Here is a 16,094-nt window from a genome sequence, read left to right as displayed (position 1 = left end):
CTCTCCGTTATTAGTAGAGGCTCTGGCCAAGTTTTTGCTCTTAACTCCAAGAGGGAGTATTTATGCTCGATAGTGGGTTCATGTCTCCGTGAATCTGGGGAGTGACAGAAACCTCTAAGGTTATGGATGTACTTGTTGCCACTAGGGATAAAACATTGATGCTATGTCCGAGGATGTAGTTATTGATTACATTACGCACCATACTTAATGCAATTGTCTTTTGTTTTGCAACTTAATACTGGAAGGGGTTCGGATGATAACCTGAAGGTGGACTTTTTAGGCATAGATGCATGCTGGATAGCGGTCTATGTACTTTGTCGTAATGCCCAATTAAATCTCACAATATTCATCATATCATGTATGTGCATTGTTATGCCCTCTCTATTTGTCAATTGCCCGACTGTAATTTGTTCACCCAACATGCTTTTATCTTATGGGAGAGACACCTCTAGTGAACTGTGGACCCCGGTCCTATTCTTTTACATTGAATACAATCTACTGCAATACTTGTTCTTTACTGTTTTCTTGCAAATAATCACCTTCCACACAATACGGTTAATCCTTTGTTACAACAAGCCAGTGAGATTGACAACCTCATTGTTTTGTTGGGGCAAAGTACTTTGGTTGTGTTGTGCAGGTTCCACGTTGGCGCCGGAATCCCTGGTGTTGCGCCGCATTACATTTCGCCGCCATCAACCTTCAACATGCTTCTTGGCTCCTCCTGGTTCGATAAACCTTGGTTTCTTTCTGAGGGAAAACTTGCTGCTGTGCGCATCATACCTTCCTCTTGGGGTTCCCAACGAACGTGTGAGTTACACGCCATCAGCGGTGCAAGCGAGCCTGGTGAGAGAGAGGAGGGAGTAGAGGAGGAACCGGATGAAGACCACTTTCATCACGATGATGCTCGTAGTGACTCTCCTCTATTTGTATCTCGAGATGATGAACTTTGTATGAATTAAGACTTGTATGTAAAAATTTGACACTTGGCACTATATGTGTATCTCGATCGGGTTCTAAGTAATGTGATGATGATGTTTATATTATATATGTGCAATGTACATGCTATTTATATTATATTTATATACTGTTGTATATAACCTGTATAATATCTGTATACTGCTGTATATAACCTGTATGTGTATAGCAGGCAGTACAAAATCGTGTATAAGCCAATGGTAGTGGCTTCAGAACTTATGGGTACAAGACTAATGTTAGTATTTGATCAAGGGGTTCTAGGGTTTATGTTGCTCTGGAACTTCCTTCCTTTTGATCAAGGGGTTCCACGGGATCACAGCTTCTTGGAACTTTCTTGCTCTTACTCAGGGCGTCATTCTAAGTCCCGACTATGGCGATTAGAGGTTGTGCAGTTAACTAGTCATTTATGTTATTTTCACTGCTTGCTAATGGCTTGGTAACGGCTAGATAGGAGTAAGAGCACCCTTTTGAAGAGGGAGGTACCAACATCCCTGCTTAGCACATAACCAAACAACCATTTCTTCTCTCGTCAGCCAACGTAGTGCCCATTCTTGCCAACCAATCAGTGGGCTAAATCTGCACGCCGAAAGATTGTTGGCAACCAAACGTAATGCACAAATAGACCCAGCCTTTGTTCCACCTCATACAGCATCCACCGATCCAAATGTAGTACGGAGGAATTTTATGCGAGCAACCAATCAGGCCCATAGGTGCCTCCATTATGATAACTCAGATATTTCCGAGGAAAGGCACTTGCTGTGCATCCTAAGTTCCGAGCTACACATGCAAATGAGTAATCAACCACTAGCACTTGTTCAGTCAGAAGTGTAACCAACACCTTTTCTGTTCTTCATAAACCTCGTGAAGGCAAAACCATGCATATACGATTCGGGTGGTGCACAGAAGCACCCTTCCGTAGCCAATTTGTGCCTCTTGTAGTCTAGTAACGCATTGAAATCGATACGGAACATAGAGCACGTTGGTTTGAGACTTGACTAGGACGGGTGGAATTGTGGGTGCAAAATGTGGCTCGATGTATCGCAAAAAATAAAATGTGCATTAAAGTGTATCCATGTCAAAGTACATTTTGTTCAAAATGGAATATCACTACTGTATCACTGGATAGAAATATCTCCACAGCATTGTGTAAGAACTCTTTGACAAAAACATTATAGATGTAAATAACAACTCAAAGACATAAAAAAGGATCTAGGTAAGAAAGAAAAGCGAAAGGATACAGAATTGACTATAATTTAAAATTTTCAGGAATGTATCAAACTTACAAATATTTTTTTTATTTTTCTGAAAATACAGGGCCCGCTGGAGCTTGGCCTCTGTTTGTCTGCACTCGAAAAATATAGAGCTATCAGCCCAAGAATAGTGGACCCAGCTTGAGCCATGCCCTACTCTGCTTGAAGATCGTCCTCTTAGAAGAAGATAAATAAATAGCCAAGCTAAAAAATGAAGTGACATTCACAATTGAGATCTCTAGCATCTTAAACAACTACCCCAGATACTAATCCAACAAATAGTATAAAACTGCAGAAATTGGCAGCACCAGATCTACCACAAAATTTAGAACAGCTCATCGTACAAAATTAAGAAGTCATGGCTCACAGATGATCCATTCCTTCAGGAAGAGTAGCTAACAAGTGCACCGACATCGTTTCTGGTCATTTCTTTTAGCCCTGGCCGCTGAGTAATCCTCGGTGCCTCCAGCATGTTCGCTATGATATTTCCGAGGAAAAGCATTTGGTATGTATCCCAAGTTCGGAGCTACTACTTGCATAATCAAACACTAGCACATGGCTTGTTCACTAAGAAGTCTAAGAGCATCTCCAATCGCGTCCCTTAAATCTTTCCCAAACGGCGCCGGATTAAACGTTTGGGGGACGTGTTTCGTTCGTGCCGCGTTTGAGGAACGTCGCTCCCAGTCGCGTCCCCAAAATATCGCCCCCAAACATTAAAACTAATTTTAATAGATAGAAGAAAACTCTTTACTAATATTCAAATCGGTGCAACATAAATAAATTATATATAAAACTTCAAAAAAACATAATTAAATTACATATAAATTATTTAAAACTACTTCTTCTTCTTCTTCTTTGACGATGGCCCCGCCTCGTCATCGTCATCACGGTGGCGCTTTCTGCTCGTCACCTCTTCCGAAGAGGCGGTGTCGGCCGACGCGCCGGAGGAATTTGTGTCCTCGTCGTCGCCGGTGCTCGCCGGCTGCGCCTTCGCCTTGGCCTTGGCCTTCGCTTTCGCATCCGCCTCCGCCTTCGCACGGGCCGCCGCCGCTCGTCGATGTCTGGCGGCGAAGAATCGTCGCCGTTGCTGGGCGTCCCGCTATCCCACCAATGACGCCATCCTCGAGGCTTGCCCTCGCTGGAGGTGTCGGAAGGAAGCTCAGAGATGTAGCTCATCGTCGTGAGGAGAAGCTTGGATGAATGGCGGCCAGTTGAAGATCCGAAAGCGCCTGCGTACGGGTCTTATTGAGCGCGGATGAACGGCGGCGCAGAAGTCGAAGAGAGCGGCGGTTGATCTTCCAAGGAGTTCGCGCTCCATTCCGGCGGTTGGCGCGTCGCTCGACGCGGTTGCCAATGCGACGGTTCCGCTTTCCAGCAACTGCACTATCGCTACGTAGGCGGTGGTTGAGCGTCCGAGCCGCTGACACGTCGGGCCCGCCTCGCTTCGCCTCGCTTTTCGTTGTGTTCGGCGTGCCCGGAGCGTCCCCTGTGTAGCGGCGAGGGGCTGGGGGCGCCGGACACCGTATTGGGCCACACCGGACAAAACTGGCCTTTGCGCCACGCGGCTGGGAAGGTTTTTTTGTCCGGCGCGCCCCAGATCGCTTTGGGGGACGGTTTGGGGGACGCGAGAGCATCTCCAGCTGCATCCTCCAAAGCGACCTTAAGCAGCGTCAGATGTATCATTTGGGGGACATGTTTTCTTCGTGTCGCGTTTGGGGGACGTCGCTCCCCAGACGCGTCCTCCAAACAGAATTTGTGATTTTTAAAATTTAAATGAAAAATGTTAAAATCATTCAAACTTGGTATATATTACATAGATTTAGATGAAATTCGATGAAATTTAAGCCTAAACCCTAATCTAGTAGTACTTGCGGCGGCGAGAGGGTTGTAGTTTTGGTGGAAGTTGTACATGTCGTCGACAACGACGTCGTGCTTGCCACGCTCGTCGGGCTCGTCGACGGGCTCGTCCTTCATCGGGTCGCTTGGCCCAGCTTCACCGTCGTTTGTGAGGTCGACGAGCGGCACCCAGCGTCGCGACGGACATGGCGATCACCGCGTCGAGGTCGCCCCTCCAGGCGTCTTTGTCATTCAACGACGCCATGGCCGCGCCTCCAACTCGCTGGCGGCGTCACGTACTGCAGGTCTTCCTTCACCTCGCGCTTCGGCACAATGTACGCCCCCCTCCCTGTTCCAAGTGTTCCTCCGGCCGACGAGGCCGTTGGTGCTGCTCATCTCGGCGTCGTGCTGTGCCTGGAAGAAGTCCGCCCACCATGCGTCGTTACCAGTGTGGGCCTAGGTGGGATCGGCCCACTCCTCGGCGCTGAGGCGAGCACGCTGGGTCCTGATCGAGTCCCTCTAGCGTTCGGTTCCCGCCGGCGGCGGCGGGACGCCGACCCCGTTGACGGCCATCCTCCACCCGCTGCTGCTTGGCAGGCGCATGTCCGGCGGGACAGGGTACCGCGCGCGGTACAACGTCCACGCCTCCGCCACCGTGAGGCTACTGCGGCCGAAGCCGTTCGCCGCGAGGACGTTCTTGCGGGAGGACGACATTGTCGCCGAGGAAGGAGGTGTGGCGAGAGGAAGAGGGTGTGGCGAGATTGGAATGGGGAAGGAAGGAGGTGCGCTCTTTATTGTACAACAGCGGCAGCGGGGCGTTGGCCGCAATAAATACCGGCGCGGATGGCCACACGATCATGCACGACGAGACGCGTCACTGCGTCGCCTGGGAAAGCTAGACACCATTAACGTCGCTTGACCAGAGGTAGGCGACGGGGTTTTAAACGTCTGTGTCGCTAACGCGTCGGTTCTGTCACTCCACACCTCGCTTTTCATTGTGTCCGGCGTGTCCAGAGCGTCCCCTGTGGATCGGGGACGAACTCGGGACGACCGTATTGGGTCACGCCGGACGGAAAGAACCTTTGAGACGCGCGGCTGGAAACGAAAAAATATCCCATGCACATACGGTTCGGGTGGTGCGCAGAAGCACCCTTCCTTCCATAGCCAATTCGTGCCTCTCGTAGTCTAGTTAGGCATTGAGATCGAGACAGAACATAGAGCACCTTGGTTTGAGACTCGGACTAGGACGGGTGGAATTATGGGTGCAAAATGTGGCTCGAAGTATCGCACAAATTAAAATGTGCATTGAAGTGTGACCATGTCAAAGAACATTATTGTTCAAACTAGAATGGTCACTACTGTATCATTGGATATAAATATCTCCACAGCATTCTATAAGATCTCCTTCGCAAAAACATTATAGATGTAACATTCAAAGTAGAACAGCAAAAGGGTACAACTATTTAACCACAAATAAATAGATCTTGTGGTGCACGTCCGTGCTCCTGACTGAATAATCAACACAACTGGGTAGTACACTTGCATGGTGTCAGTTGGCAACTTAGCGCGCGTGTGCAGTATCGTCAATTTGGCGTGCGGAATCTAGGCATCCGTCATGTATTGTCCGCTAAAGTAAATTGTTTAAACGCAGCTGCCTTTTAGAGTAATCACAACCATTATGCATGCCTGATTTTACTGCCATAGCACAGAAGTATGACAACAAAGTGCAAACCCCAGGGCAGACGTTGCTACGATGATTAGAAGATAACCATTGGATGAAGTTCCGACATGAATTCCACAAAATGGACAACCTTACAAAAAAAAAGGATAGCTATGGCGCTAATTATGCTTATTAAGGCATAAGATCGATCCTATGCATTTCATATTTGTCTGTCAGGGATGCTTGTGCCTGTGTGTGCGTGTATGTTGAACCGAGATGTTTCTCGGTCGCCCTGTTAATCACGTTTACATCAGGCTAGTAAAGTATCCTGCTTTCAAATCTGGGTTTCCCTGAAGTGGCCAACGCTACCCATTGCACACACTAGCCGTTCTATTTAAATACATGCGTTTCGCATGCCCCATGATCACATCAAGTGCAGGCACACATGCTAATTAACCATGGACGCATCAATACCAGCCAGTAGAAATGTTCAAACGAAGCAACCAGTTGCTCCCACACTGGCCTTTGTTCCGGTGATCGACCTGTCGTCACCCGGCTCCGCGGGTGCCATCGCCAACGCCTGCAGCAGCCACGGCTTCTTCAAGGCCGTCAACCATGGCATGGCCGTCGGCCTCGCGGAGACGCTTGAGGCCGAGGCGCTGGCCTTCTTCGCGTTGCCCCAGTGTGACAAGATCAAGAGTGCCGCCGGCCTTACGAAGCCGCTCCGCTATGGCTGCCGAAATATCGGGACCAACGGCGACGTCGGCTCCCTGGAGTACCTCATGCTGTCTACCGGCTCCCACACTGTTAATTCCACCTCAACTATGCCCATCCCACTTCGGTACATATATAATATCTGACTGCACCTGCACTCTGCTTAAATTTCATTTGAACTTCAAGAGTGTTAATTATCAAGTGCAGCCAGGCGCTGTATGAGTACATGAGGATAGTGCAGAAGGTGGCGGGGAGGGTGATGGAGCTGATGGCAGAAGGGCTGGGGATGCAGGACACAGGCGTGTTCAGGGGCATGGTCCACAGGGACGGCAGCGACGAGCTGCTGCGTGTGAACCACTACCCGCCGTCGCTGCGCCCGGAGGCGGTGGGCGGTGGCTCCACGGGGTTCGGCGAGCACACGGACCCTCAGATCATGTCGCTGCTGCGCTCCAACTCCATCCCCGGGCTGCAGATCGCGCTGCAGGACGGCAGCTGGCTCCCCGTCCCGCCCGACACAGAGTCCATCTTCGTCAACGTCGGCGACGCCATGCAGGTTCTGACCAACGGGAGGTACAGGAGTGTGAGGCACAGGGTGGTGGCAGAGGCCGGGGAGGAGGTCCGGTCGAGGCTGTCGATGATATACTTCGGCGGCCCGGCGCCGGTGGAGAGGATCGTGCCAGTGGCTGGGGTGATGGGGCCGCTGGAGCCGAAACTGTACAAGAGCTTTACGTGGGAGGAGTACATGACGGCCGCATACAAGACCAACCTCGCCACCTGCAGGCTGGAGCCCTTCCTGCTCCTGCAGCTCGGCGCTGAAGAATCCCCCAAGGATGCAAGCGAGTTGCTGCTGAATGCTGCCACTGCTCCGCAGTAAAGCAGCTTATCGATTTGGAAATCCCCCAACCGTCAGTTCGGTTAAGCCTATCTATATGTATCAGTCTCGTGTACCTATCAACTTCCAAAAGCTTAAGCTAAATTAAGCTGAAAGGCTACAGTGTTCCTGTTTGCTATATGTATCATCATACTATATGACAAGGGATTATCTTTACTTATGTCAATCGGTTGGCAGCGTGTTCTTACATGTGGGATCATCTCAACGTCCTATACAGAGACCCAAATAACAGCCCTTGCCATCTACCAACTCCAAATCTAAAAATTCAAACCCCTCTAAGGTAGTGTTTCCTCACAAACGTTTCTCAATTCCACCAGAGGACAAGCTCAACTAAGAGCTATGACGATGCCAAGTGCGCACCATGGAGCAAAACAATAATGGAACATGCTGACACGACCTAATGTGTTGATCCATGAACAAACATATATTTTGCTAGTTTTCTCTAGCTATTTTCCCTGCGATAATGGACTCTACATATGTCTGAAAACAACAACTTTTAGGAACCAGAGGGAGTTTAGTAAAAGAGACTAATATAGGAACAGAGCTTTAAGCTGCTTAGAAGAACATAAACATACTTAGAATGGAAAAACGCCACAGAATTAGGGACAACAAGCGAAGGATCGGACCCAGAGCTTATTACTTGACAAACAAATGGTAATGTACATGGAGAAAATATCGTCACAGCTGAGTGCTTATGAGCTGGAAATACTGGATGGTAGTTAGCCAAGTAACACTTAGGTTCCATATAGGGTGCAGCTGAAATCATATAAATAGGCTTCTAGACATGCTTAGTGAACAGTTCAAAGAGCACCTCAGAGATCTAAAGCGGGCAAATACTCTTGTCTTTGCCATCTTTAGCTGAGGACATGGCTGCCATAATCTTGATTGAATTTTTCGTATTTATGTGCATGGAGATGAGCAGACGGCCGTGTATTCCTCAAAGCAAGTTCAATATCCTCTGCCGTTACTGGACCAACTTCAGGCAAATCTGCACCATTTTTCAGTTTTAACCCAAAGGTGCTAGAATGTAACTGATTTTTTTTACATATATCATTTCTATCCCCCTTGATTCTCCCGTAAAACTTTGTAAAGGCTCTTTCAGTTCATTTATAAAATTTACACCGTAGGGGCTTCCCCTACGGTAAAGGTGTCAAAAAAATTACATATAATAACGGTTCGATTTAAATATAAATTATTCACTAGGTCCTACTGGCCTTTTCTATTTTAAGCTTTAAGTTCACTATTAAAGCCGTTGAATGCACCCACAGGAAACATCTTCCTAGAACTTTGGAAGCAATAGGTATAAGGAGCAGCAGATCTCCAACAGAAACGACAGATGCAAAATCATTTGTTCTGGTGCACACAAATATTGCGGAAAAGATATGAGAATACTAGTGAAGGACAGAGCACATACCATCCTCATGCACTTCTTCTTGGATGCCTTCTAGAGCTGCCATTATCCGTCTAAGGGGTTGCATTGCAGCCTCCTTGCACACAAGGCGTATATCAGAGCCCGAATATCCTTCAGTGTTCTCCACAAGAATATCATACGGAACCTCCATTGCATCAGGAGTAGAAGGTAGGAACTCTTCAAACATAGCATGTCTAGCTTCTGGCTCTGGTAAGGGCACAAGAATCTAATAGGACTAGTCAAGGAAAAATTTACCTTTGTTTAGGTAAAGGAATAGGGTGTGGTCTCACAAACAAACTCTGGTGGCATTCTAATAAGATTGAACAATCATTTTCCAGATATAAAGGTTAAATTACTACCCTACTGTTTTAGGTGATTGTACAATTAGAAGAGCCTATGGCAAAATGGTAAATTGACCTCCATTGAATGTTCATGATACATTGATATTTCTAGTTTGCATAGAAAAGGATACACGTTTTTCCAATCGGCGTAACATTGCTGCATCCAGTTCCCATGGTAAATTTGTGGCCGCAAGAACAAAAACAAGCTCATCTGTCTTAGTCAGTCCATCCATCTGCACCAATGAAATGTCAGGAAACAATCAAAAAAGAAACAAAACAGCCCTTCATGACGAAAGCAAACAACAGAAGATTATTGAGCATGTCGCCTTCAGGAAATTTCCATGTGCTGACTAAATCCCATGTGTCCATTCTTTTAGTGCTTGGGCTAATATTCAGTGAGCATTGAAACATTTCAGTATAATTCAGACTCTGCAAAATCTCCAAGACAGCTACCTGTATTAATAGTTCAGTCTTTAATCGCCGACTGGCTTCATGTTCGCTACGAGCTTCGCCACGTTGGCTAATAATAGCATCAATCTCATCAAGAAAAATGGTAGATGGTGCATGATGCCGCGCAAGCTCAAATAATACTTTTACGAGTTTCTCCGAGTCACCTGCACCATACTAACTATGAGTAAGCAAAATGTGATACAACTTCGCTAGAAATGGGGCAAACAAGAATCCCATGCACAATAAGGATGTGATATTCGAGGTAATAGCATCAATCTAAAGGCAGATAAAGACCAATCTATTTGGTGGACCTCCACAACTGCAATATCGCCGAGTAAACAGAATTACTTAAATGAAAATATCTCTTCTTCCATGTTCGTAAAGTAGGTGATTACTCCACACCAAAAAGATCAGTGATTTAAAACAGTTCCCCATGTTGATAGCTGAAAGTGACAATTCCACAAGTCAGTGCTCCATAAATCACTAGTGGGGTCATTTAAACAAGCAGTCTGTGGTGCAAGCAGGGAGCCAGCAGACAAAATGGGTAAGGAAGATCTGTAAGTAATGCTCGACAAGAGGACGTCAAGGTAACAGAAGATGGAGTACAAGGGTGCAGGGGAGAACTGTGGTGCAAACAGGGGCTAGTAGCGGATACTGTCCATGGAAGAGCTACAAGCATTGCATGATGCAACATGAGGACGTTGATGGGTAGCACAAGGTGTGCAAGGGTGCAGGGCATCTCTACTGAAGGGTTTATGGACTGTAACCATGCAAAATTTTGATATGTGTGTGTGGTGTGGGCCTCGCAATACATACGACACCTTTATATCAGATATAGCTAGTATGGGGTCTTATTTTATTGATGAAATCACAGCGAATACAGCTCTGCAAATGTACCACAAATCAGACCTGTGGTTTAGAAATATGGTCACTATAAGCACTGTAGTCAAACCAGTCCAGTATTTAATGCATCCTTTCCTGAATTGACATGTCAACAAAACAGCGGGCCAGAGCCCTGCCAAAAACAAGGGGGTGATGATTTCATCCCCCAGGAGAAGCCCGTGTCCATGTCTTGCGGAGTTGGCACTGCCAGTTCTTTTGCATGCAGAGCTAAAATTATGCACCAAACTAAATGTGAGCTATTTTTGTTTGGTAGTATCAAATTTTGGTATGGTTGAAATGGGTCACAAACCAAAGCCCCTTAACATCACGGGGTGGGAAGAGCATGTATTAATTCCTGGGGTTTGCAAGGTTAAATGCAGTGACTATTTACTGCAGTGCATATCTGCAAATAGGTTGTTTTCAGAGAACAGATTTAGAGCTCCCTTAATACTACTCTCCAAGAGAATCCAACAAACATGAAAGTATGCATCTAACGTAAATATATGACAACAATATAGAATATTAATAAACAGGAAAGGCACTTAATGTACAAAAAAAATTCCGCGCAGCATCTATTAAATGGTCAGACTGATATATATTGTAGGGCAGTCCAGCATACCCCAGGGAAAAACAGCAACGGTAATAGCAGAAAAACAATGCAACTGCACATCAGGAACAAGAGGAGGAAAAGGCATACCACGCCATTTGCTAACAATTGATGAAGCTGAAATATTGAAAAAGGTTGTTTTGCACTCAGTAGCCACAGCTTTTGCCAGCATTGTCTGAAGTGAAATATATGAAGGCAGTTAAGAATTGCACTTTGATGATGGTCACCGATTTTAGTTTGAGTACAGCATGACAGCTAATCCATGGAATGGAAAAAATGTTAAGTTAAAAGGAGAGAAGAATGGAAGAACAGATATAAGAAGAACTGTGAAATAGTGAAACCTTTCTTTATCTTAATTATTCAATAGCACAATAGCAACACGAAGACAACATCAGAACAGATCAACCAGCAACCGCAACTGCTATAGGTACACAAATAGTTGTTCAAATCCCAATCTGGCATTTCAAATGAGTTTGAAGGCATTTTGAATGGAAGACAATTGAGTTATAATCACATTAAGCAAGACATTTAGACAAATTACTCAAAAAATAAGTCCCGTCATGAAGCCCTAAAGTATTGCTAAAAGGGTACAATATAGCTTCATAGATAAAAAGAACAATGATAACACAAAACATGTGAAGGTTTTCCAATGTGCAAACCTTTCCTGTTCCCGGTGGACCAAAAAGCAATATGCCTTTCCAAGGAGATAATAGACCAGTGAAGTATCTATAAGATGAATCTGGTTAGGAAACAAAGGAGAAATACTCCATAGATCAACAAGCAAAACATTGTCTGAATGATACAGATTCTACAACATCAGAACTACAAACTTTTTGTAATCCTTTCGGTGTGAAAAAAGGCAGATACTTAGCATGTGGTCTTTCACCACATCCTAGTATAGCCCTATTTGTTCAGGCATTGACACCCAGGTCTAAGGGAGGCTGTGTGATCTCTACTCCTAGTTGGAGCTAGTGCAAGTGCTGGTATAATTGACAATGTCGAAATGATATTGTTTTTTACCAAAATAAAAGCTCTAATCATTTGCAAGACTAGTGCCACGCAACGAAACCAAAAAAAAACAATGTGAAACATAGTTTTGTTATATGTCAAATTAATTCCCTTTGCTTCTTTTATTTATATAGGGCACCCGGAGGAGACAGTAGCTTACTGCTATGATCGTAGATTGTACTGTCATGCTTGTCAGGGTTGAGACGAGGAAGGCAAGAAAAGGAGTGAACGGACGACCACCAACCCAAATCATTAAGTTGAATATCTTATTCTCTATCGATTAGTTGTAGTCGTGGTCTTTGTTACAGCAGTTGGAGGACTAGGAGTGGATGGTAGCTGGTATGCAGAAGTTGGAGTTGATAGCTAGGGACTGTATGCCCCAACATGGATGAGATGGTGGTCGCTTAATAGGTTATGATACATAGTGCTTGAAATCTTTCTGAAGTCTGAAGCATGTATGCCATAGGTATATAGTATATACTACAGCTTTCCAGAGTCTACCCATGTTAAGTGGAAAATTGCACCTTGGTACTACAGGGCATATCAAGATTAAGTTTTATGAAAAAGAAGTAATCCAGCTTTAGCGGAGTATATCATTTCAGGGAGCACACAAACCTACTTGGGATACTTTATAGGCATGACAACTGCTTCTTTAAGAAGACGCTTCGCGGTTTCCAAACCTTTGATGCTTTCCCATTTAACATCTGGACTCCCACGAATGATATCCCTGTAGAAGAAATTAGTGCATTACACCAAGAAAGTAGAGGCCCGAAACACATGCCAGTATGAAAATGGTAAGGGCGTAAGATATAGGTACAGAGTTGGCAAGGCCGTTACCTCAACAATGTCTCGGCTAAGTTGCGTGTTTCTGCAGATTCAAAAGAAGGGAGCAGAGATTTCTGCCTGCAAAATTGGAATGTTGTTTAGCAGCAACGATAGATTTGGACAGAGTAATCTACACGGACTAGTCTAATACCACTACTTGGCAAGTTGGCATGCATCCACCTGAGAAAGCCACAGCTAGAAAGCTACCGCAAAGGAGAGTCGTTCCTAACTTTGGTCTAGTCAACTAAAATGGGCGATGTCAAAATAAGGCGAGCAACAGGAACTGCCAATCCTGTACTAGGTAGGATCCAGTGAGAAATGAAGCAGATACTATCATGACATGCCAATCAACTAAACTGAACCGCACTGAAAGATAACTCTAATGTAAGAACATCCCAAAATTATTTAGCTGATTTTAGCATTTTCTGAATTGGGCTAATCTTAGGACGTCGTTGCGGTAGTTCAGATAGAAGAAGTCGTGCAAATTAGCTGTGCTTCACTCAAGCAAGCAACGAGTCTTACGGCGGCCCAGCCTCCATTGCCCCGTTACGGAACTCGACATTTCTATCCTGCATCCGAAAAAACAACAGCAAAAACCGTCAGTTCTCCGCAGCCAGCCAGCTAGCACCAAAGCAGTAACACGGAAGCCTTCGGGAGAAGGTCGAATTTAATTAATTAATTAATTAATTACCAGACGCTCGTACTGCTCGAACACGGCGAGGTCAGCGCCGCCGTTGGCGCGGGCGCTGTCGGCGGGGCCTGATCCGAGCGCCGGCGCCGGCGCCTCGTCGTCGTCATCGTCGTCACCGTCGCCCTTGGGCTGGTGGCGGATGCCGAGGCCCGCGTCGTAGTAGCGCTCGAAATCCTGCGCCGAGGCCAGGGCGATTGGGGGCAGCGAGATCTCAGCACGGGAGAGCAGGAGAGTGGGGTGTGAACAGCGCAGGCGGGTGAATTGTTTACCTCGAAGGACCAGCGGGTAATGGAGGGCTCGTCGTCGTCGGCGGCGGCCATGGCCATGGCGGCGAGCGAGCTCGGCCGGTCCTCCCCACGCACGGCACGGACGACCGGACGCGACAGCTCCCGAAGCAGCTGAAGGCGTCTGGCGTCTGGCGTCTGGCGTCGGGTTGTTGGCAATAAACAAACAAACGGTAGCACCAGGGGAACACGCTGGAGAGCAGGCCGGCGAAGGGATCTCCGCACCGCTGGTTTTTCACCGAACCGTCGGACGGGGAGGCGGTGACGGTATGTTGAGCGGAGGGTTGGAGCGCGAGGGGTTTACTGCGGTGACCGTGAGGATGTCCCACTTGCCACTGGGGTCTCCGGCGTACGGGCACTAAATCTATATACCCAATAATAAAGGAGCTAAGGGCATCTCCAACCCGGGTACGCAAAACGTCCGCACGCGTCCTTTTGGGTCAAAACGCGTCCCAACGCGCGGACGCGCGGACCCAAATGCAAAACGGACGGCCCGCGAGGTCCGGCACGATCCAAAACCGGCCCAAATTTAGGAGCTATTTGCGTGGTGACGGACTTGTCCGCGCGTCCGTCCTTGTCCGCTGTGTCCGCCCCCAACCCCACTTGGCAGCCACCGCGAGCCACGCGTGAAGAGGCCGCCCGCGCCGCTGCAGAGCTGGCCGCCGCCGCTGGCCGCGCCCGCGCCGCCGCGCACCGGCCGTCGTCGCGGCGCCGCCGCGCAGTACCTCCGGAGCGCCCCGGGCGGTGTAGAAGGGTACGAACAAGGCGAACGATGCTGGCGCCCCGTAAGGCGAGGTTGGCGACGGCGAGCACCCTCCCGGCCACGAGCCGCCGCGGGTCGACGCCGGGCCACCGCGCTTCTCCTCCATCTCCTCGCCGCAGCCCACTCCCGGCGGCGAACATCCCCGCGCGCGTTGTACATGACCGTGGACGGCGGCCCCGACCGGGAGCGAGAAGCCACGCGTGAAGAGGCCGCCCCGCCGCCGCAGTAGCCGGCCGCCGCCGCCGGCCGCACGTCGGGCCGCCGCCGCCGGCCGCGCGTCGGCCGCCGCCGCCGCCTCGAGCCCGCGCCGCCGCAGACTCGGCCGCGCGTCGGGCCGCGCGTCGGGCCGCCGCCGCGCCTCGGGCCGCCGGCCGTGCCCGCGCCGCTGCAGACCTGGCCGCGTGTGGTGACCCTGCATACCACTGCATGTTGTAGTATGCCAGTCGTTGATATAACATTCACGAAGTACCATTCCGCAAATATTACATCCCTCAGAGTAGTACAACAGAACATAGCAGGTCCATAACTCATTCATTTAATATTACAAATATCATACACATATCGTCTTGGAACTCCTCTTGGGTCCTAAGAGAATCCTTCTGGGTTCGAGGCGAACCCAACTTAGCTTACAATATAGATGTCTCATTAAGTTGTACATTTATTCTCTCGAGCAGCTAAGTATTAGGAGTTCGGGCTGCTCGTCTACTACTACTACTTGATGATCCTAGGCTTGATCTCCTCCGGAAGCCTCCCCGGTTCCGTAGACTATGAGATAGTCTACGCCTTCAACACCTCCAGAGAGGTCTGGTTCTTCATAGCCGATGATCTCGGCTCCTTCAGTGTGGTCGTAGTCCTCCTCCAGACGATTCAGACAATCTAAGCAAGGGATTTAAGAGTGGGATGAGTACGAGCGTACTCAACAAGTTCATTATAGGAAAGAGGTGTTTAATGCACTAGCTACAGCATTAGACCAGAAAGTCTAATACCAATGCAGGTTTTGATAACCATTTCTTCAAGAGATTGCTTTTATTTCAAAGAGCTATGTCCGTCAGCCTTCACCGGTTTACTAGAACTTCATGAAGTTCCTTTCCGGCCGCGTTCATAGTTCCATATCCCGGAACAGGGAGTGACAGGTCACAGTTCTTTACACTCTGCAGAGGTGTGTTGCTTTACCCATAAGAGATCTTAACCTTGGTGCCAACCGAGCAGCTTTCCCGTCCACACTTCCTTCGGTGTGAGGCCCGGTATAAGGTCTAGCCAATCATGTTCCTCCGCTACCTCGAACACCCACCCTTTGTTGCATGCCCCGACCCTGGGTCCACGCCGGTCCCATTATTCCCGTAGATTTCAAGGTGGACCCCGACCACGACGACGATGCTCGGGCTCTACCATACACTCCTACGCCGGTAGCTGCAACCCATCATAGACCGCAATACCGTGGGGACTTAGGACTCCCCAGCCTCACCGCTTGCTCCTTCGGGCGACAAGTGTACTACGGACTATGC

General features: G+C 48.1%; 2 protein-coding genes across 3 annotated transcripts; one reads left to right on the top strand and one right to left on the bottom strand.

Annotated features, from left to right (window-relative positions):
* The first annotated feature begins 6,694 nt into the window (after nucleotides 1–6,694).
* On the top strand, nucleotides 6,695–7,309 carry LOC124663367 (gibberellin 2-beta-dioxygenase 3-like). The gene has a single exon (XM_047201078.1). It carries the CDS (start codon nucleotides 6,695–6,697, stop codon nucleotides 7,307–7,309), a length of 615 nt encoding a protein of 204 aa, XP_047057034.1.
* A 599-nt stretch (nucleotides 7,310–7,908) lies between these two features.
* LOC124667798 (katanin p60 ATPase-containing subunit A-like 2) lies at nucleotides 7,909–13,900 on the bottom strand. Of its 2 annotated transcripts, none has more exons than XM_047205040.1 (11): nucleotides 13,812–13,900; nucleotides 13,543–13,716; nucleotides 13,374–13,420; nucleotides 12,864–12,929; nucleotides 12,646–12,753; nucleotides 11,678–11,744; nucleotides 11,109–11,193; nucleotides 9,533–9,693; nucleotides 9,211–9,312; nucleotides 8,742–8,964; nucleotides 7,909–8,315 (listed from the first exon to the last, which is right to left on the bottom strand). In XM_047205040.1, the coding sequence occupies exons 1-11, from the start codon at nucleotides 13,866–13,868 to the stop codon at nucleotides 8,182–8,184; spliced, it is 1,224 nt and encodes a 407-aa protein (XP_047060996.1). In that variant the 5' UTR covers nucleotides 13,869–13,900; the 3' UTR covers nucleotides 7,909–8,181. The 2 variants fall into 2 exon arrangements, with proteins under 2 accessions (XP_047060996.1, XP_047060997.1); XM_047205041.1 differs by having other exon boundaries at nucleotides 8,205–8,315; nucleotides 8,742–8,945.
* Nucleotides 13,901–16,094: the final 2,194 nt, after the last annotated feature.

Source organism: Lolium rigidum, chromosome 6 (assembly GCF_022539505.1).
Source record: "Lolium rigidum isolate FL_2022 chromosome 6, APGP_CSIRO_Lrig_0.1, whole genome shotgun sequence".
In the NCBI taxonomy this organism is placed as follows: Eukaryota; Viridiplantae; Streptophyta; class Magnoliopsida; order Poales; family Poaceae; genus Lolium; species Lolium rigidum.
This window is presented reverse-complemented; position numbering and strand designations above follow the sequence as displayed.

Excerpts from the sequence above, each read along its gene's own strand:
- LOC124663367 (XM_047201078.1), top strand. The coding sequence starts at position 6,695 with ATGGAGCTGATGGCAGAAGGGCTGGGGATGCAGGACACAGGCGTGTTC.
- LOC124667798 (XM_047205040.1), bottom strand. The coding sequence starts at position 13,868 with ATGGCCATGGCCGCCGCCGACGACGACGAGCCCTCCATTACCCGCTGG. Across the intron at positions 13,717-13,811 it reads TTACCCGCTGGTCCTTCGAG|GATTTCGAGCGCTACTACGA; the intron begins GTAAACAATTCA and ends GCCTCGGCGCAG. Across the intron at positions 12,930-13,373 it reads GCAATGGAGGCTGGGCCGCC|GCAGAAATCTCTGCTCCCTT; the intron begins GTAAGACTCGTT and ends CCAATTTTGCAG.